Source organism: Oncorhynchus mykiss, chromosome 2 (assembly GCF_013265735.2).
Source record: "Oncorhynchus mykiss isolate Arlee chromosome 2, USDA_OmykA_1.1, whole genome shotgun sequence".
NCBI classification, from domain to species: domain Eukaryota; kingdom Metazoa; phylum Chordata; class Actinopteri; order Salmoniformes; family Salmonidae; genus Oncorhynchus; species Oncorhynchus mykiss.
This window is the reverse complement of record NC_048566.1, coordinates 57,561,739-57,584,103: the sequence shown is the minus strand read 5'-3', so window position 1 is coordinate 57,584,103 and position 22,365 is coordinate 57,561,739. Positions and strand designations below refer to the sequence as shown.

At 43.2% G+C, this 22,365-nt stretch overlaps 2 protein-coding genes across 4 annotated transcripts; both read right to left on the bottom strand.

Moving 5' to 3' along the window:
* Positions 1-579: 579 nt before the first annotated feature.
* LOC110492461 (ras-related protein Rab-19) lies at positions 580-3,950 on the bottom strand. Its single transcript, XM_021566807.2, has 5 exons — positions 3,747-3,950; positions 3,266-3,352; positions 2,319-2,507; positions 1,420-1,603; positions 580-1,189 (listed from the first exon to the last, which is right to left on the bottom strand). Exons 1-5 carry the CDS (start codon positions 3,756-3,758, stop codon positions 924-926), a joined length of 738 nt encoding a protein of 245 aa, XP_021422482.2. The 5' UTR covers positions 3,759-3,950; the 3' UTR covers positions 580-923.
* Positions 3,951-4,273: 323 nt separating this feature from the next.
* LOC110492452 (coiled-coil domain-containing protein 34) lies at positions 4,274-9,856 on the bottom strand. 3 transcript variants are annotated; one of them, XM_021566785.2, is made up of 7 exons: positions 9,729-9,856; positions 7,084-7,348; positions 6,664-6,805; positions 6,371-6,478; positions 6,061-6,219; positions 5,551-5,677; positions 4,274-5,362 (listed from the first exon to the last, which is right to left on the bottom strand). In XM_021566785.2, exons 2-7 carry the CDS (start codon positions 7,338-7,340, stop codon positions 5,154-5,156), a joined length of 1,002 nt encoding a protein of 333 aa, XP_021422460.2. In that variant the 5' UTR covers positions 7,341-7,348; positions 9,729-9,856; the 3' UTR covers positions 4,274-5,153. The 3 variants fall into 3 exon arrangements, with proteins under 3 accessions (XP_021422460.2, XP_036807416.1, XP_021422469.2); XM_036951521.1 differs by having other exon boundaries at positions 9,819-9,839; XM_021566794.2 differs by lacking the exon at positions 9,729-9,856 and adding an exon at positions 9,581-9,697.
* Between the last annotated feature and the right edge of the window lie 12,509 nt (positions 9,857-22,365).

Below are 22,365 nucleotides of genomic sequence, written 5' to 3'. Positions count from 1 at the left end.
TATGGAATTTGTTATTGAATGTTTTATGCGGGGATGTCAGCATTTGTACAATTTGGCCCATGGTTTTAAGGGAAAGAAGTGTGAGACTGTGGAATTGTCAATGCAACAGTATATTTGACAAACTGGAGGACATTATTTTTTTTTTTTTAAAGGTAAAAGATCAAACAATAGGGGTGTTCATTGAAACCAGTCATTCTGACACATACAATAGACCACAGGTGGCCAGAGGATACTTTTACCACGTTTGGTTATTAAATACTGGTTACGTTTTAGACAATAGTAGTAGGTTAAGCACGATAAGGACAGGTGCATGTGACTACTGGCAGCCAAGTTTAAAACTACAGTTAAAGACCCACTCCAGCCTCCCTAGAACTTAATTTATCACCTGATTCACTGAACAAAATAGGTGGTCCATTGCTCCTCTATTGTTCCTGCAAGCAAAGGGAAAATCCGATGACATCAGAGTGCACCATCAGACCAACTCCTTGTTTTGGCAAACTCTTGAATTTTGCAATTGTGTTAAAAAAATAATAATTTAAACTATTTTGCTCAAAACATGTCATTTTTTTTACCCCTAAATGTGTGTACTGTATTTATACTTGAAATATTGTTTTTCAATGGGAAAAGTAAAAAATACAGCTGGAGTGGGACTTTTCAGTGGCAGTGATAGTCTCAATCATCACTACAGTACTTGTATCTATTCCGTCCCCACCAACGCACAATATAGTAGACACACACATCCCCAACCCCTAGCCTCTATCCCAACACGCTTCTTGACAGCACCTTTAAATGTGACAGTCTAAAACTAGCAGGTGTTGTGGCAACGTTGATTCCAGACAATTATAGTTTATCTCTAGGTTAATTATACAGTTATCAGGACCATCAGCCCAACAACCTCTTGTCCACCTTGCCCATCAATTCTCTCAACAACATGATTTCCTGTCCGTGGAATCGGAGCCATGGATAGGATGGGAGTTTGGGAAGTGTGGGGAGGCCTGTGAGTGTTCGTCTGTGATGGTCAGGCCGTTCCTAACCATCAGCTCCCGGGCCATTAGCACGAAGGCTGCCTCCACATTCTGGGCCTCCTTGGCTGAGGTTTCCAAGGCGGCCAGCGCACCCTTCCCTTCAGCCAGAGTACAGGCATCCTCAAACAGCACTTGTCTCTCCGACTGCAGATCCGACTTGTTCCCTAGGAGAAAAGAGCAGACAATGGAAATTGATATTTTTATTTGAGAAATAGACGACTGTTGATTGCTTGGAAGAATCTATTTATAAGCTCAAGGTAAGTGTCAGACAATTTTCTCTCACCCACCGGTAACGATGAGCACCACATCTGTTATGTCATTATTACAACTGCTCAGTAGGCTTTATAACAGAGTTTGACTAAAGCCACGTGTTGCCTGTGTCTCTCCCACCCACCAATGAGGATGAGAACAACGCTAGCAGCCCCGTACTGCTCCACTTCCTGGATCCAGTGTGTCACAGATTCAAACGTTGGACGCCGTGTGATGTCATAAGCCACTATAGCGCCGTGGGCACTGCGGTAATAACTCTGGGTGATTGTGCGGAAACGCTCCTGTCCAGCCGTGTCCCACACCTGCAGCTGAGGAGACAAGAAACAACACCCACTTTAGCTGGAGAACACACACTACACCAATTTCTTATACACACACTCTCAGGCCAGGTTAAGGAACAAAGGGTCAGTTGAAACCCACCCATAGCCTTTTCCCCAACCCTCTGGTAGAACAAGATAGGTGTAAACATGGAGAGCGCTCCCCTAAGCACATTGAAAGATTAGCTGGACACAGCACCACATGCTTACACCTATCCAGTCGCTTCGGCAAACACTAAAGGGCAAAGGACTGTGGGTTGGATGTCTATGCATCCCTGTGCAGGAGAGACCGGTACAGGGAGGTTTTAATTGATTTCATTTATGGATGAGATGTTTTTCAGGGTGGTCCAAAAACATCCAACCCATCCTCCAAATACACAGACCTAGGAAAACACACTTATATTGTCCATACAATTATACAGTCACTTGATACACACCCAGAAAACACACACACTCACAGCGGGGCGATCCAAAGTTACAGTTTGACCTCTCCCGTTCCTTAAAACAAACAAAAAAGTGCTGAAGACTTCTTTGCTTTTGAGGACAGCAGAGGCAGAACCATTTACACTGTGTAAAGACACAATTAAGCTAGCTAGGCCTATCGACAATAACGAAATACCGGACGGAACAAAGACAACATCTCCTGTACTTAACATCGAAAAATGTGGTAAAAAATCGTCCCAGAAATTTACACATATTTCCTTACCTTGACCTTCCTGCCATCAATGTCCATGGTGCGTACGGTGAAGTCCACCCCGATAGTGTTTTGTTGTTTCTCCATGAAGACACCAGACTTAAAGCTCTGGACCACGCAGGTCTTCCCCACGTCCGAGTCTCCCACCAGGATGATCTTAAAGAGGAAGTCGAAGGAGTCGTCCTGCTCCGGCCCAGAGGACTGCATGGTGAGGGGTCGACACAGGGAGAGTCTGAGAGACAAAACTAAAATAGGGCCAGGTCGAGATGCCCTGCAGCAGCGATAGAACTGGTTCTCTACTGTGTAAGTTGTTAGCTGCGTCAATAACAGTTGAAACTGTTGACAGAGATGGTCACATCCTAGTCAAAAACACGAAGAGAACCCTTCCTCAAGAGGAGCTAAAGAAGTACATGAACATTTCCTACTAAAACGGTGTCCCTTCTATGCAGATTGTCTTATATTTCTTTTTAAACTGGCTGCTATACAGAAAACAAATTGTTGGCCAAAACAAGAATATCACGGCTTGTTAGTCCCCTGTTTATAACCATAGCCTGTTTCTTCTTCATTATTTTTTCTTGTCAGAAGTTGTATTGAAGATAAGGCTTCAATAGGCTGTATCCTCTACTTCTACAGGTGTTCTCTACTCAGCCCCTCTTCGGGTATTTCTTCAGGTGTCCATCTCCCAAAGTGAGCTCATTCCACACACAAATAAAACATCACATTCGAAACAATATCACAATTAAAGGTGTTCTGGAAGGCTTCCAAAAGGTCCACGTTTCAAGTCTTCGCCCTTTTCAAAGGTTGTGTACATCAAATCACTCCCATTCTTTGTGCTCAGACCTCCAACTGTTTCCCTGCACAGTTGGTGTTCCTTATGCCCTTTATACCATATTTCTCTCTCTACTCTGTTGTTCTCCCCGCTCTCATTCGTTCACAGACAGCTACGGTACACCCCTTACCTTTCCTGGCAGGTGTGATTTCCAGTTGCCTGCCCACCTGCACCACTGCATCTTGGGAATTGTAGTTTTCCAGGCAAGGTCCAGGGTCTGTGAGGACAGGAAGGAGGGATCAGTCGCAGCGGTCACATTTAAGACTTTTCTCTAGGTTCTTGCAAGGCTCACTGGGTACACATCCTTAAGTCAATAGAGGGAGCCACTCCTGTAGTTAAGCTGCTCGTGGCGAAATGTAAACACAATAATTTTGTCTTGACAAGTGGCCTTTGGACCTCAGAGAGCTGCATACAAATACTCAGAAACACACAGGCGGCTTCCCCTCTCTCACTATTCGCCACCTCCTGACTGCCGTCAACTAACACATTCCAGTGCATTCAACAGCTAAATATAGAGCAGGCAAGAACACAAGACAACGCTTAAGCGTTTCTCAGTAAACATCTTGTTAATGAGGGTTAATTGAATTTACTGTGTGATGAATCCATTTTACCTCAGGCGCCATACATTGACCTCGCGAGGAGATAAAGTGAAGTGATGAAGAGTCTCCTGTTCTGGAAGTCAGAGACCCCCTCTTTTTTTTCCATTTCTCTCTCTCCACCCACACACGGGTTTGTCGTCATCTCAGCCCACAGAGGCACAAGGCACAGCTGGACACAGAACAATGCGTGCGAGTGTGAGTGGCGCTGTGCACCAAGGCTGGCCTATCTCTGGCCCCAGCCACCATGATCTTCCTCTGAGTGTGTAGTCACATGACGGTTCCACATTAAGCCCTGAAGCCTGAGGAATGTTTATCTTTCACCCACTGACACCATATCTCCTATTATTGCCTTATCTACAGCTGTCTACTGATCAACTCATGTTATGTTAGCATTGTTTTTTTTACTGTGTCTGACAAATAGTTCAAGCATAAGAAATTACACTTGTCAGTCTCCCTCTTTGTCTGCTATCCATTTAGGTTGATAAATCTAAAATGAATTAAAATATCCAGCCCATAGCCATAATATAAATAGCCACAACTAAACAGTACAAACCGTTTTTATTGACATCCCGAACTATGCAAAAAAATGTACATGTCATTAGAAAATTGTTTGTCAGTGAAAGTAACAGAATATGTAGAAATATTTAGCTTCACATGAATCATAAAATATTCTTTGAGAATTAAGAACCTATACAAATCTGGCATAAAAAAAATACGCTACCACAACCTGTCTTTTTGATAAGAAATACATGACAACACAGTCAATGGACTAGTGCAACAGTCTACACAGTGTAGTCGGAAAGTATTCAGACCTGGACTTTCTCCACATTTTGTCACGCTACAGCCTTATTTTAAACTGGACTAAATAGCGTTTTTCCTCATCAATCTACACACAATACCACACAGTGACAAAGCGAAAACAGGTTTTTAGAATTTATTGCAAATGTATTAAATAAAAAAAAGACCTATACCATGGTTCACCAACTAGCAGCCCGCAGGTGATTTTATTATTGTTGGACATAAAAGACTGAAAACATCAGCAAATCAGCTCCAAGTGATTTGAATTTTGCCAATCTGTTTCAAAAGATTCACATGCATAAAAGAGAGATATACTGTTTGTGATCTAATTCAAATGTAAGCAAGGTTTGAAATTATCCGATTTTTTTGTCAAATGTTATATCGGTTTGGGCTTCTTGCGGTCAATTTGCAGTCTACAAATGATTTGTAATTATATTCCGGCCACCTGATCATCCACTCAAAAAAGTTGATGACATTAGCATGGTCACCTCCCCTGTGTCCTCTCACAGTACCATAAAGCGCCTAAACACTGATCTAAGGTCAGTTTTGTGGTTTCCCCGGAGGTTAGATCTGAGGATAGTACTCTAGATCTGTTTCCAAGGTGAACCTCTACTGGAGCGGTCATCTCCTCTGCAGGCGAGCTGCCGAGCTTACAGTGTCTCTGAGTCTGAATGGGATGCTGGGGCTGTTCTGGTACTTGGGCTGACTTGGCCGTTTCCTGTGGGAAGTCTTCTTCACTGGTGTTTTCTCTGGTGGCGGGACGTGGATGGGCTTCCATGGGATTGGGTTGTAGAAGCTGGGAGATGGGTACGTTACATTGTCATAGCCACCTGGGAGAAGACACAAAATACACTTACTTTACAAAATCAAAACTTGCTTTAAAATATACATGCACGACTGTACAACTACATGTGTGTGGCAATAAAACATCTTATTGTTACATTTTTTTAATTGACATTTTCCAGAAGGTGAATATGAGATTGAACAACCCTAAACCGGGTGAAGACCGTTATGTTACCTCGAGGGCAGCCGGGTGCATTGGGACTGGGTCGGCTCTTGTCCTGGGCACGAAGCCATTCCTTAAAGTTTTCCTCTGCTCTCTGTCTGCGCTCCCTCTCCTGAGCCTCTCTGCTGGCTGCCTCCTCCTGTTACAACACAATTGCCCCAATCTCAGCAGCTGAGCACCTCACAACTAATTTCCAGGGAAACCAAAGCAGTTGTGGTCAGAAAGATTGAAACGCATGTTGAAACGGACATTTCCAGGAATTTTCCACATGAACTTGCATTCAGAGTAACAAACTACTGTATAATGCAATTACATGGTTTCGTTCTGTGTTGCTGAAGATTAGTTAGCAACGACAGAAGAGAGAAAGCACAGGAATATTTAGCAAATGGCTAATATGTCGATCTCTTCCAACAACTGTACTCTAATGTAGAGAGCAAACCAACAAAACATTTCAGAGATTTTAATTTGTTTACTGTCCTGAATACATCTCTGAATACACAAGGCTACTGTGAAAGAACCTACCTTCGCTCTCCTCTCGCTCTCCATTTTCTCCAGGTTCTTCCTCCGTAGCCACTCTCTGTACTTCTCCGCTGCTTTCTGTTCAATCTCCCTCTGCTTCTGCTGCTGCCTCTGCATCTCCTTCTGCTCTTTTCTCTCCTTCAGCAATTTCTCCTGCTTCTCCTGGGGATGCCAAACAATCACAAAAACATGACTTACCCCTTTAGGTGCAGATATAACGTATGCATGAGAAAGCATACAACTGCATTGTTCCTCTCTGGAACTTCGTTAATAACCGAGTCAAAAGAAGGGGGGGGGGGGGGGGGTTCTTAACCTGTTCTTTCTTCATCTGCAGCCACTCCTGGATCTTCTCCTCCACCACCATCTTCTTCTTCTGCTGCTCTCTCTCCTGTTCCTCATTCCTCTCCCTCAGTAGGCGCTCCTAACAAATAACACTCGTCAGCCTCACAGTCATACTCAATTGCTTCCATGTATAGACATTTGCAACCCTAATTTACAGAAAGGAAAATATAAAATGTTAGAAAAACATAAATGATCACGTTCTGACTCCAATGCTAACAGGAGTTGCCAAACAGAAGAAGAAACTAAAAAGATACGACTGCGCACCTCTTCTGCTTTCTTTTCTATTCTGAGTCTCTCCTCTTTGGCTTTGCAGACCAGCCACCTCTCCCAGGCAGAGAGACATGCCTCTGGATCCTCCGCCTCAGTTACTGCTCTCCTCTCTGGGGGCTTCTGTTGTGGATCATCTCTGAAACACACACGCTCAACTCTGAGCATAACTTTGTGCACAAACCCTACAGTTAAGCCTACTAGAGCTAATTCTGTGCACCCGTCATTCATACATCTAATTTTGGTCTGTGGCACTTCCATTGAAACAGTCTCATCAAATTGTTTAGCGTCATCAACCCTTTTTAATTGCTTGTTGATGAGGGGACCCTAACTAAAGAGCATGTGGCGCGAACAAAAATATTGCTGACTGTCTGCTGAATCCAGATGGGTAACACTGCTCGTGTACACCAACCATACCTGATGGGTGAGAGGGGTCTGGCGTCATCACTCTGTGTGGCTGAGGTGTCTATCTGATGTACGTGGTGAGCTGCAGACAGGTCCTCATCACTCTCATAGCTGTCATGGTAGATGGGGGAGAGCAGAGAGTAGGTGGAGTCGCCTGTTGAGTCATAGTCCACACTCTTGGACCGGTGCAGTTCCCTGCCGCTGTCCTGGTAAGTCTTCAGAGGAGTCGAGCTGAAACTCTTGGAGGCGGAGGCAGGAAAGCTTGACATCTTTCCCCCTGTTATCATACAAACATGTGATTTTTTTTTTTTTTTAAACGAGCACAAAGCATTTTAAAATGTATTTTGTGGATACTCACTCTAATGTATTGAGCAGTCACAAATAAGGAATGCAGACAGAGTTAAACAGGAGCAGCTATGTAGCGAGCATTATGACGAGCGATCATTGTGATGAACAAGCATTATGATAAACACACATGGCTACTAAACGGAACCCAAACCGTCTGCGCGCGTGCGCCGTCGTGCGCTATTGTGCATAAATGTATTTTGTCCCCCCACACCAAACGTGATCACGACATGCAGGTTAAAATATCAAAACAAACTCTGAACCAATGACATTAATTTGGGGACAGGTCAAAAAGCAATAAACATGTATGGCAATTTCGCTAGTTAGCTTGCACTTGCTAGCTAATTTGTCCTATTTAGCAAGCTTGCTGTTGCTAGCTAATTTGTCCTGGGATATAAACATTGAGTTGTTATTTTACCTGAAATGCACAAGGACCTCTACTCCGACAATTAATCCACACATAAAACGGCCAACCGAATCATTTCTAGTCATCTCTCCTCCTTCCAGGCTTTTTCATCTTTGAAATTACATGGGGATCGCATCTAAACTTTCATAGTATTACCATGACAACCGGCAACAAAGTTAGTCTTTCAACCACCCACGTGGGTATAACCAATGAGGAGATGGCACGTGGGTACCAACTAATATAAACCAATGAGGAGATGGGAGAGGCAGGACTTTCAGCGCGATCTGTTTCAGAAATAGGAATGACTTCTATTTTACATGCTGAACAGACCGGACACGTCGCGTGCACGAGCGGCGCAAAATAAATGTAGAAATCTATGTTAGTCAATTATTGCACCCACACTGCTCGCGAGAGACTACGACACCAAGGGCTAAAATAGAAGTCGTTCCTATTTCTGACGCAGATCACGCTGAAAGTCCTGCCTCTCCCATCTCCTCATTGGTTTATAGAAGCAGGTACACACGTGCCATCTCCTCATTGGTTATACCCACGTGGGTGATTGAAAGACAAATTTTGTTGCCGGTTGTCGTGGTAATACAATGATAGTTTAGTTGCGTTCACCATATAAGTTCAACGATGAAAAAGCCTGGAAGGAGGAGAGATGACTAGAAACGATTCGGTTTACCGTTTTATGTGTGGATTAATTTGTCAGAGTAGAGAACCTTGTGCAGTTCAGGTAAAATAACAACTCAATGTGTATATCCCAGGACAAATTAGCTAGCAAGTGCACGCTAACTAGCTAAATTGCCATACATGTTTAATGCTTTTCGACCTGTCCCCAAATTAATGTCATTGGTTCAGAGTTTGTTTTGATATTTTAACCTGCATGTCGTGATCGCGTTTGGTGTGGGGGGACAAAATACATGTATGCACGATAGCGCAAGAGCGCAGCAGTCGGTTTGGGTTCCGTGTTAGCCCTTGGCATCCCAGACGCTCGTTGGCGCGCGCGAGCAGTGTGGGTGCAATAATTTAATAACATGGATTTCTAAATTTATTTTGCGACGCTCTCGCACGCGACGTGTCCGGTCTGGTCAGCATATAACGCCCATGAAGCTCCGATTCGAACCCCTATTCACCAGTTCTGCCAGCGTTATAACGTCAACATATGTTCGCTGATCACCATATATGGAGTTCCGCTAAGCAACTATATTAATTTACTCTCGTAGCGCCCAGTATGTACTTCCAAGAAAGGTCTAAATAAAAATGTACAAGTAACCGGAAAATTCCTCTTCAGCACCTCCAATGTACTGTGTTGAGTTGTTGTAGACTTCTGACCTGTGCGTGGCAGTAATTATTGATTTCCATTGGCATTGTTGGAGGTGCCGAATAAAACATTGTTCAATTGCTTGTAAATGTTGTATTTAGACCTTTTTGGGAAGTACGTACCAGCCGTAACGGGACTAAATTACGATAGTTGCTAAGCGAAACTCGATATTTCGTGATAAACGAACGTATTTTGACATTATAACGCTTGCAGAGTTGGTGAATGGGAGTTTGAACGGAGCGATCTGGGCGTTAGATACTGGTTCAAAGTTATCGTAGCTATTTGCAGGGCCCGATCAGCCTTAGCAGACTGTTATTGCAGCTCAGATCAATTATGTTAAAAGGCCCAGACAGCTAGCTAATCCTCTGGCAATAACCTCCCTTGGCACTGGCCAGTTAACGCGATACGTAGCACTGTATGAAGTAGCTACTTACCTACAGACAGTTAGCAAATTAGCTAGTTACTAGCTTGTTTTCCAGCTAGCTAACGTTAGATTATCATACCATGTTGCTTGTCATTAGCAATGCAATAGCATCTAGCTCGACTACACAATAAACATTTGGCTTATATTAATCTTTTTACCTAGGTCTTCACACACCTCTTCCCTTCTGTTTACTTGGTTGTGATTGCAAACAACTTTATTTTCCCATGATACACCACACAATCTCTCACCAATCACCAACGCGGAACGCGACGCTCCTAGTAGACGCTGAGCGGTATCCATGGCGACATCATGGAGAAGAGGGTCGTCACGGTCATGAACGTCAGATTTGACTTGTAGTAGGTTAGAACTTCCGCCGCAAGCTAGGATAATTAACTAATTTGCATTTTTAGGATGATTAGGTTAAGGGTTAGGTCTATCTAAAATACAAAACAAATATCTATTTTTTTTTTTTTTTAAGCCGGATCACATCTTGCCATGACTGTCATAACTATATAGTTAAATTCAAAGAGGCTTAAATGTATGTATGGGCAACATTGTTTACATTGCCAAAGCAAGTGAAATAAACAACAAAAAACAACAAAATAACAATTCTAAATTATCAGTAAGCATTGCACTCTAAAAGGTTTAAAGTAAAGACATGTCAAGTGTTATATTGTGCAAATAGTTGTAGTACGAATAGTAGGGGAAGACAAGTAAACAGATTAATATTGGTTGTATTTACAATGTTGTTTGTGCTCCACTGGTTGCCCTGTTTTCATGGCAACGGGCAGGGTTGGGTAAATTACTTTCTAAATGTAAGCCATTACAGTTACTAGTTACCTGTCCAAAATTGTAATCAGAAACAACTTTTGAATTACCCAAACTCAGTAACGTAATCTGATTACTTTCCCCTTAAGAGGCATTAGAAGACAAAAATGTAGGTTACCAATTGAACAACATCTATTGCAGGATAAATGAATGTTAAAGTTTACACAGCTGGCCATATACAGTGGGGCAAAAAAGTATTTAGTCAGCCACCAATTGTGCAAGTTCTCCCACTTAAAAAGATGAGAGAGGCCTGCAATGTTCATCATAGGTACACTTCAACTATGACAGACAAAATAAGAAGAAAACAATCCAGAAAATCACATTGTAGGATTTTTAATGAATTTATTTGCAAATTATGGTGGAAAATAAGTATTTGGTCAATAACAAAAGTTTATCTCAATACTTTGTTAAATACCTTTTGTTGGCAATGACAGAGGTCAAACGTTTTCTGTAAGTCTTCACAAGGTTTTCACACACTGTTGCTGGTATTTTGGCCCATTCCTCCATGCAGATCTCCTCTAGAGCAGTGGCCCCATTCATTCTTTCCTTTACACGGATCAGTCGTCCTGGTCCCTTTGCAGAAAAACAGCCCCAAAGCATGATGTTTCCACCCCCATGCTTCACAGTAGGTATGGTGTTCTTTGGATGCACTCAGCATTCTTTGTCCTCTAAACACAACAAGTTTTTGAGTTTTTACCAAAAAGTTATATTTTGGTTTCATCTGACCATATGACATTCTCCCAATCTTCTTCTGGATCATCCAAATGCTCTCTAGCAAACTTCAGACGGGATTGGACATGTACTGGCTTAAGCAGTGGGACATGTCTGGCACCGCAGGATTTGAGTCCCTGACGGCGTAGTGTGTTACTGATGGTAGGCTTTGTTACTTTGGTCCCAGCTCTCTGCAGGTCATTCACTAGGTCCCCCCGTGTGGTTCTGGGATTTTTGCTCACCATTCTTGTGATAATTTTGACCCCACGGGGTGAGATCTTGTGTGGAGCCCCAGATCGAGGGAGATTATCAGTGGTCTTGTATGTCTTCCATTTCCTAATAATTGCTCCCACAGTTGATTTCTTCAAACCAAGCTGCTTACCTATTGTAGATTCAGTCATCCCAGCCTGGTGCAGGTCTACAATTTTGTTTCTGGTGTCCTTTGACAGCTCTTTGGTCTTGGCCATCGTGGAGTTTGGAGTGTGACTGTTTGAGGTTGTGGACAGGTGTCTTTTATACTGATAACAAGTTCAAACAGGTGCCATTAATACAGGTAACGAGTGGAGGACAGAGGAGCCTCTTAAAGAAGAAGTTACAGATCTGTGAGAGCCAGAAATCTTGCTTGTTTGTAGGCGACCAAATACTTATTTTCCACCATATTTAGCAAATAAATTCATTAAAAATCCTACAATGTGATTTTCTGGATTTTTTTTCTCATTTTGTCTGTCATAGTTGAAGTGTACCTATGATGAAAATGACAGGCCTCTCTCATATTTTTAAGTGGGAGAACTTGCACAATTGGTGGCTGACTAAATACTTTTTTGCCCCACTGTATGGATGCAAAATTTAACTTTATGGGTTGGTTATGTAGGCTTCTTCTAACCCATCGCTTTCTGCTACATATAATATGATTAAATTATATCTTTACATTTAAAACCAAAGTCTATCAGAATTCCAGTCATTCCAATAAATTCTTGGTCTTCAAGAATAAGACTTGGAAAAATGGAAGTATAGATTCGACAAATTGTTTTACCTGAGCATGACCTCAATACTAAGGACTTATTATCCAGCCCTACTCTGTTGTACATGGAGGACTGATTGGGCTCATTGATTTGAGTTGAAAATTAAATGCTGCGCTCATGGAATGGCATGCTTTGATCACTACTGAAAAGTACTATTTACATGTGAAAAATGAATGGCATATGCTGCATTTGCTATAAGCCTATTGTTGACCTTTAGTTGGTGACACTTTGACATGTTGATAATATGCAGCTGTTTAAAGGGCAAATCCACAGACTAAACAATAATAAAACGGTCACCCCGTCTCTGTTTTGGTAAAAAAAAAACTGAGGGATGGACCTGGAGAAATGTAACCACTCTCAGATTAATAGACAGAGCTATGGACTGACCATCCATGATATCAAAATGGTTGTTTTAACCATGTTATGAGGCTATACAGTGTTTGTTTACTTTTACAATGTTTAAAAACATTGGGGAAAAACACAGTTATATATTGGGTTCTCCCGGAGTGTGACAGTTGAACTAAGCTCATGAGGCATTTATGAGTTGTTTTAGAACATCTACTCATTCAAGGGTTTTTCTTTATTTTTACTATTTTCTACATTGTAGAATAATAGTGAAGACATCAAAACTATGAAATAACACATATGGAATCATGTAGTAATCAAAAAAGTGTTAAACAAATCAGAATATGTTTTGTATTTGAGATTCTTCAAAGTAGCCACCCTTTGCCTTGATGACAGCTTTGCAGTCTTGCACCCTCTCCCCTCAGAACACCCTCAATTCGTCGGGGCATAGACTCTACAAGGTGACAAGTGTTCCACAGGGATGCTGGCCCATGTTGACACCAATGCTTCCCAAAGTTGTGTCAAGTTGACAGTATGTTCCTTGGGTGGTGGACCATGCTTGAAACACACAGGAAACTGTTGAGCGTGAAAAACCCAGCAGCGTTGTAGTTCTTGACACAAACTAGTGCATCTGGCACCTACTACCCCGTTCAAAGGCACTTATCTTGCCCATTCACCCTCTGAATAGCACACATACACAACCCATGTCTCAATTGTATCAAGGCTTAAAAATCCTTCTTTAACTCTGCAAAGCTACCTCCAGAACAAGATTCATGACAGAAAACACTAACCTGCGAGCGTGGGGTAGTGATTTTGGTACGAGACAGCCACATCAACACGCCCCCATTCCACTCTTCCTCCCAGTAGCAGGTTTCAGACAGAGCCACTTTGCACAGATCCTGGTGATAGTAGGTGAACCTTGTCACTCCATGTTATCTCCTTGTTTCTTTTTTTATATGATTTTATTTGATTTATTACTCAAACAATAACAACCCAACATAAACAAAAGACAATAAACAGACACACAAATTTCAACAAAATTACATCACACCTTCTCAGACCCACATGTTCCCACCGCAACCATATATGTCTCACAACCACACTACCCCTCATCCTTCATCCCCTGGAACATTCCAGTGCTTGTAGCACTCTATTCCATATCTGACTTCAAATTGCACTGTTCTATTTTTCTTCGTAGCCCCACACCTTTTCAATACTTAAATGCTGGACAGAGAGAGGGTTGCACATGCTGTGTTGGGATCCACATCCATGCTAGGACTGCAGGAGTCTGTGAAAGAGGTTGTAGAAGATACTGGGCCAGTGCAGCGTGTATGTGAGTGAGAGAAAGATGGGAGGAGGGAAAGAGAGCAAGAGAGAGAAGAGAGAGAGGTAGAAAGGGGAAGGTTGAGAGAGACCGAGGGAAGGAGATAGATAAAGAGGGATGGGGAAAGTCCTTGTAAAATTCAAAGAGAGAGATAAATGCACACCTGTCGTAGAAGATTTTGGCCTTTCTAGGGAGTTTTTCCTAGCCACCGTGCTTCTACACCTGCATTGCTTGCTGTTTGGGGTTTAGGCTGGGTTTCTGTACAGCACTTTGAGATATCAGCTGATGTACGAAGGGCTATATAAATACATTTGATTTTGATTTGATTTGAAGATGGAGCAGATAATCAACAAATTTTATTTTTTATTTTTATTACTTTACTCCAAAAGTTTGAAGATGTATTGGTCCTAAAGGTGGAGGAAGGAGACAAGCATTCAAAGACAGGATGAGGTGGGATGAATGAGTACTCACCCTGGTCAGTGAGCAGAGGCAGCTGAACTCTAGGAAGGCAGTGTGAGGGCCACCTTCACAGGCTGCAGGGTCATGGAGAGGTCCTGGACAAACGTGTCCGTACTGACATCATCCTGCATTTGGACAATCTGCATAGAGAGAGGAAGGGAAGGAGGGAGAAAGAGGCAGGGACAAAAAAATGGAGAAGGGGAGAGATCAGATCAATTGGAAAATATGATTATGAACAATAAGAAACGTTTTATACCAGACTGTGAGAAGAAATTAACTGTGTACTTATTTTGCAGCCTGGAGGTAATAGCCAATTTCACTGGGTAATGGTCCTGGGTCATCATGGCAATGCGGGTAAGCGCCTCCCTATCTAGCTGTAAGTCCTCCATCCATCTACTTTGTGGATAGATTACTCAGTTCAGTCTCTCACACTCACTCACTCACTCACGAGCTGAAAGGTGAAAACAACTTCAGAAAACTAAAAAAGGGCTTGAACCCCAGCCTTCTAGTACCTTTGAAGTAGAAAACACACAGAGCAACCAAGCCAGCACTTGTTCCCAGGGGCTTTGTCAGGATGCGATCCAGCTCGCTGCCAGTTCGGTTGATTGCGTCAATGGTTGTGCCTGTTTTCAATCTTTCCGCAAGGTGGCTCAAACTCTCCGTGCTTGGTAAATGCTCAGTACAATGCTCATGTGCTTTCAAATTGGTCCTGATATTATTCCAGAAACTAACAACATCACTGCTCAAATGAGAGTATCTTTTTCCAAAAATGCGACAACAAAAAGAAAAAAGCGGCATCAGCTCTACTTGAATACACAAGCCATGTCCGTGTAAGATGGTGCCGACAGATATGCTGAAAATTTGCAGTTATTTGTTTTTTTGTGTTTTTTCTTACACTATTAACCTCCTGAAGAAGTTGTGTTATTACATACAACCGGAAATAACTTTTGGTATTCAGAGCGGCGGTGACTCAACAGCATTACATCCAAGAATATAACTTTCCCGAGTTTGATCCTTTGTTCGTACCACTCAGAGCAATTTAACTTATTCCAGAGGCTGCTCCAAAACACTGCTGGTGGAGAAGAGGTATTCGGAGTGGACTCCTAGTCCTACTCAGGAGGCGTGCACACCATCCACCACTTCTGAGTATATTACTCGCTAATGTTCAGTCTCTGGATAATAAAGTAGACAAGCTCTGGGCGAGGATCTCCTTCCAGAGAGACATCGGGGATTGCAACATACTCTGTTTCCCGGAAACATGGCTCTCTCGGGATATACTGTCCCCGTCCATACAGACATCTGGGTTCTCAGTACATCGCACAGAAAGGAATAAATAACTCTCAGGGAAGAAGAAAGCCAGGGGTGTATGTTTCATGATTAACTACTCATGGTGTGATTGTGATAACATACAGAAACTCAAGTCATTTTCTTCACCGACCGAGAATACCTCCAACAAATGCCAACCGTATTACCTCCCAAGAGAATTATCTTCGGTTATAGTCACAGCCCTGTATTTTCCCCCTCAAGCCGATAACACGACGACCCTCAAAGAACTACACTGGCCTTTATGCAAACTGGAAACCACATATCCTGAGGCTGCATTTATTGTAGCTGGGGATTGAAACAAAGTAAATTTGAGGAAAATACTACCGAAGTACTACATTGACTGTAGTACTCGCCCTGGTAAAACATTGGACAACTGCTACTCAACTTTTTTAAATGCCCCTGGGAAGGCCCTCCCTTTGGCAAATCTGATCAAGACTCCATTTTGCTCCTCCCTTCCTATAGGCAGAAACTCAAACAGGAAGTACCCGTGCTAAGGTCTATTCAATGCTGGTCTGACCAATCGGAATCCATACTTCAAGATTGTTTTTTTTGTTTTGAATTTTACCCCTTTTTCTCCCCAATTTCGTGGTATCCAATTGTTGTAGTAGCTACTATCTTGTCTCATCGCTACAACTCCCGTACGGGCTCGGGAGAGACGAAGGTTGAAAGCCATGCGTCCTCCTATACACAACCCAACCAAGCCGCACTGCTTCTTAACACAGCACGCATCCAACCCGGAAGCCAGCCGCACCAATGCGCCGGAGGAAACACTGTGCACCTGGCCACCTTGGTTAGCGCACACTGCGCCCAACCCGCCACAGGAGTCGCTGGTGCGCGATGAGACAAGGACACCCCTACCGACCAAGCCCTCCCTAACCCGGGCGACGCTAGGCCAATTGTGCGTCGCCCCACGGACCTCCCGGTCACAGCCGGTTATGACAGAGCCTGGGCGCGAACCCAGGGACTCTGACGCTGCAGTACAGCGCCCTAACCACTGCGCCACCCGGGAGGCCTCACTTCAAGATTGTTTTGATCACACGGACCATATGTTCCAGGTAGCCTCTGAAAATAACATCGATGAATACACGGATACAGTGACTGAGTTCATCAGGAAGTGTATAGGAGATGTTGTACCCACTGTGACTATTAAAACCTACCCAAACCAGAAACCATGGATAGATGGCAGCATTCATGCAAAACTGAAAGTGCGAACCACCGCATTTAACCATGGCAAGGTGACTGGGAATATGGCCGAACACAAACAGTGTAGTTATTCCCTCCGTAAGGCAATCAAACAGGCAAAACATCAGCACAGAGACAAAGTGGAGTTCAATGGTTCAATGGCAATTCAATGGTTCAGACACAAGACATATGTGGCAGGATCTACAGACAATCACAGACTACAAAGGGAAAACCACAGACATCTAACTTCCAAACAAGCTAAACACCTTCTTCGCCCGCTTTGAGGACAACACAGTGCCACCGACGCAGTCCGCTATCAAGGACTGTGGGCTATCCTTCTCCGTGGCCGACGTGAGTAAGACATATAAACGTGTTAACCCTCGCAAGGCTGTTGGCACAGACGGCATCCAAAGTCACATCCTCAGAGAATGCGCACACCAGCTGGCTGTAGTGTTTACGGACATATTAAATATCTCCCTGTCACAGGGTCTGTGGTTTTTGACTATTGTTTCTTCAGGTTTCTACTGGAGGGCACCATTACCCTGTCTTCTAGTTTCCAGGTTACCCTGATTAATGGTTATTGAATTCACCTGGTTGCCTTGTATTTAGGTTCCTCTGTTGGCCTGGATCCTTGCTTAGGTCTCGTGTTTTTCTTAGTGTGCCCTTGTGCGGTTGCTTTGTTATGACTAAGTAAAGTTATGGATTTACCCTTACCTCTGCCTGCTGTGTTTCTCTGCGCCTGGGTTCGAGTTGGTACTAGCATTATTGTCACACTCCCTATCCCAGTCTGCTGTCCGCACTTGCTTCAAGATGTCCACCATTGTTCCTGGACCCAAGAAAGCAAAGGTAACTGAATTAAATTACTATCGCCACATAGCACTCACTTCTGTCATTATGAAGTGCTTTGAGAGGCAAGTTAAGGATCATATCACCTTTACCTTACCTGACAACCTAGACCAGGGGTGGACAACTCCAGTCCTCGAGGGCATGATTGGTGTCACACTTTTATTCCATCCCGAGCAAACACAGCTGATTCATCAAATTGCTTTCTAAACTGAAGATTATGATTAGATGATTATTGGAGTCAGGTGTGTTAGCTGGGGCAAAACTGTGAGACCAATCAGGCCCTCGAGGACTGGAATTGTCCACCCCTGCCCTAGACCCTCTTCAATTTGCTTACCGCCCCAATAGATCCACAGACGATGCAATCGCCATTACACTGCACACTGCCCTATCCCATCTGGACAAGAGGAATACCTATGTAAGAATGCTGCCCTGTGCAACTGGGTCCTGGACTTTCTGACGGGCCGCCCACAGGTGGTGAAGGAAGGAAACAACACTTCCACTTTGCTGATCCTCAACATAGGGGCCCCACAAGGGTGCGTGCTCAGCCCCCTCCTGTACTCCCTGTTCACCCATGACTGCATGGCCACGCACGCCTCCAACTCAATCATCAAGTTTGCAGATGACACAACAGCAGTTGGCCTGATTCCCAACAATGTCCGAGAGAGATTTACATGGTTATCAAAAGCTCACGCCAGGGTTAAGCCTACACCAAACACAGCCTTATTTTAAGTGTTTCTAAAATCCCCTCTGGGAAAAATGAATGGTGGAAAAATTATTGGAACCATTTCCCTGTTAGACCGCTAGGTTTTATGGGTATTATGACTAATACCGTGGTACAGGGAAACAGGGAAACACAAGTACTTCTTACCTCCTCACTATTCATGTTAATAAATTAGTCTGTCAATTTAAACTAAGCAAACTGCTAAATCGTTCAGTTTACATCTTGCCTACATCTTGCCTAGGCTACTGTAGGCTATCTGAAATTAGATGTAGGCCTATCAGGGGCTATAGGCTACCTGCGTCTAGCTAAGATTCTAATTAAGCAGAGTTTAATCAGTTATCACAAACCCAGATTTTAGTCTATAGCCTATGTATATTTGTCCTTGTGTAATTGTCCTTCTGAATTGTGAATTTGTCTCAAAGTGTCTGTTGGAAAGCCGACTGAACCATGTTTTCCTCTAGGATTCTGCATGTGCTTTACTCTATTCTGTTTATTTTTCTCCTAAAAAAAACTTCCTAGTCCTTATTGATGATTAGCATATCCATAACATGATGTATCCACCAACATGCTTGAAAATATGCAGAATGGTACTCAGTTTTTGATTTGCCACAAACATTAGGATACCTTGTCAGTTGCACAACTGAATGCATTCAACCGAAATGTGTCTTCTGCATTTAAACCAACCCCTCTAAATCAGAGAGGTGCGGGGGCTGCCTTAATCAACGTCCATGGCGCCCAAGGAGTAGTTGTTGGGGTTTAACTACCTTGCTTATGGGCAAAATTGGAGTTTTTGTCACCTTGCCGGCTGGTAATTAGATTCAGCGACCTTTCAGTTACTGGCCCAATGCTATAAACCACTAGGCTACCTGCCGCCCATTCGCTTTGTATTCAGGACAAAAAGTGATTTTCTTTGACACATTTTTTGCAGTATTAATTTAAATCAAATCAAATCAAATTTATTTATATAGCCCTTCGTACATCAGCTGATATCTCAAAGTGCTGTACAGAAACCCAGCCTAAAACCCCAAACAGCAAGCAATGCAGGTGTTGAAGCACGGTGGCTTGGAAAAATTCCCTAGAAAGGCCAAAACCTAGGAAGAAACCTAGAGAGGAACCAGGCTATGTGGGGTGGCCAGTCCTCTTCTGGCTGTGCCGGGTGGAGATTATAACAGAACATGGCCAAGATGTTCAAAGGTTCATAAATGACCAGCATGGTCCAATAATAATAAGGCAGAACAGTTGAAACTGGAGCAGCAGCACGGCCAGGTGGACTGGGGAAGGCAAGGAGTCATGTCAGGTAGAGAGAGAAAGAAAGAGAGAAAGAGAGAATTAGAGAGAGCACACTTAAATTCACACAGGACTCCGAATAGGACAGGAGAAGTACTCCAGATATAACAAACTGACCCTAGCCCCCAGACACATAACCTACTGCAGCATAAATACTGGAGGCTGAGACAGGAGGGGTCAGGAGACACTGTGGCCCCATCCGAGGACACCCCCGGACAGGGCCAAACAGGAAGGATATAACCCCACCCACTTTGCCAAAGCATAGCCCCCACACCACTAGAGGGATATCTTCAACCACCAACCATCCTGAGACAAGGCTGAGTATAGCCCACAAAGATCTCCGCCACGGCACAACCCAAGGGGGGGGGGGGCGCCAACCCAGACAGGATGATCACATCAGTGACTCAACCCACTCAGGTGACGCACCCCTCCCAGGGACGGTATGAGAGAGCCCCAGTAAGCCAGTGACTCAGCCCCTGTAATAGGGTTAGAGGCAGAGAATCCCAGTGGAAAGAGGGGAACCGGCCAGGCAGAGACAGCAAGGGCGGTTCGTTGCTCCAGAGCCTTTCCGTTCACCTTCCCACTCCTGGGCCAGACTACACTCAATCATATGACCCACTGAAGAGATGAGTCTTCAGTAAAGACTTACAGGTTGAGACCGAGTTTGCGTCTCTGACATGGGTAGGCAGACCGTTCCATAAAAATTGAGCTCTATAGGAGAAAGCCCTGCCTCCAGCTGTTTGTTTAGAAATTCTAGGGACAATTAGGAGGTCTGCGTCTTGTGACCGTAGCATACGTGTAGGTATGTACGGCAGGACCAAATCAGAGAGATAGGTAGGAGCAAGCCCATGTAATGCTTTGTAGGTTAGCAGTAAAACCTTGAAATCAGCCCTTGCCTTGACAGGAAGCCAGTATAGGGAGGCTAGCACTGGAGTAATATGATCAAAAACATTTTTAGTGCCTTATTGCAAAGGCACTAAAAGGCACCCTTCTTTCCACGTTTTGGAATATTTTTATTCTTTACCGGCTTCCTTCTTTTCACTCTTGTCATTTATGCTAGTATTGTGGAGTAATCTTGATAAATTTCTTCAAAGGACAATCAGGTCTATACAATTATCAAACGTATATATTGGTAGTAGAAAGGAAACACAGACTCCTTGTTTAACTATTAGGATTCTCCTTTAGTAGTACAATTGTATGGCAGAAGTTGGTAGAGTACGGTATATGATAGGCGTCTAAGACCTCCTGCAACTTATATAGTTATAGGTTCATAACAAGGTGACATTTCACAACAGAGAAGTCTAAGCATCTTCTGCTAAGTGGCGGTTTCCATCAGGCCTGCGGTGGCCTTGTGTTCTCAGAAAACCAGTCGGATTCTCAGAACGTCAGACAGTCACGGTGGGACCCAGACAGGAGGAGTATGAGCTTAGGCGGTTTCCGCCATCTGATAGTGTCTGCAGGGCATATCACTCAAGTCAGGTTTTAACACACACACAGAGGTCTTCTGAGAGGAGACCTTACAGTTCATCATAACACAATTTATTAACCCTTTAAAAGGTATGAGGCCTTGGTTTAACCCCTTCAGTAACTACAATATTTTTGATCCATCCTCAGTTATCTCCTGTCACAGCCATTAAACTGGTGAAATTCCTGAGCGGTTTCCTTCCTCTCCGGCAACTGAGTTAGGATGGACAAAAGTATATCTTTGTAGTGACTGCGTGTAATCCAAAGTGTAGTTAATAACTTCACCATGCTCAAAGGGTTATTCATTTTTTATTTTTTTTATCTACCAATAGGTGCCCTTCTTTGCGAACCATTGGAAAACCTCCCTGGTCTTTGTGGTTGAATCTGTGCTTGAAATTCACTGCTCGACTGAGGGATAATTGTATGTGTGGGGTAGATTGGGCAGTTAAACATTATTATTTAATACAGAATAAGCCCATGCAACATATGTGACTTGTTATGCACATTTATATTCCTGAACTTATTTAGACTTGCCATAACAAAAGTGTTGAATACTCATTGACTCAAGGCTATTCTTTTTTTTCTTCTACATTTTTTCAAACATAATTCCACACATTATGGGGAAGTTTTGTGTGTAGATCAGTGACACAAAATATAAATGTAATCATTTTTAAATTCAGTCTGTTACACAACAAACTGTGGAAAAAGTCAAGGCGTGTGAATACCAATTTGTGAGTGTGTGATATGGGGGTTGGAGATATGGGGGTTGCAGACACTTTTATAAACAATAGCAACACTGTCATGTTGCACTAAGCCTTGATGTTGGAAAACCACATCAGTGTCCAACTTTCGGCTGTCTCAGATGCACCGCCTCTGACTTCACTCCTCGACCGTATATACTCGGTTGCCTTCGCATTACCACTCAAATTAGCCCATGGTGAAAGTTGATGGGAGATTGTGGGGGGTACCTGAAAAAGAACTGGTTGGATAGAGAGTAATTTCATGCTAATTTATTAAATTATGCCCATATGTATATGCAAATTTGTTATTTTCAAACGTTATTATTCTATCAATATGACAGAACGTATAAAAGGGCCATATGTGGTTTAAAAACCTTGGCATGTATTTTTGATATTTGACATTCAGTCCCACCAATGTCTGAATTCCACTGATTTTCTGTCTCTCATAGAATTATTTGCTATAATACAGACCATATTTGACAGATTTTGTTTTTCTCATTAAAAATTGTTAAGTATCTTACTCCTTTATGCAGCTGTTAC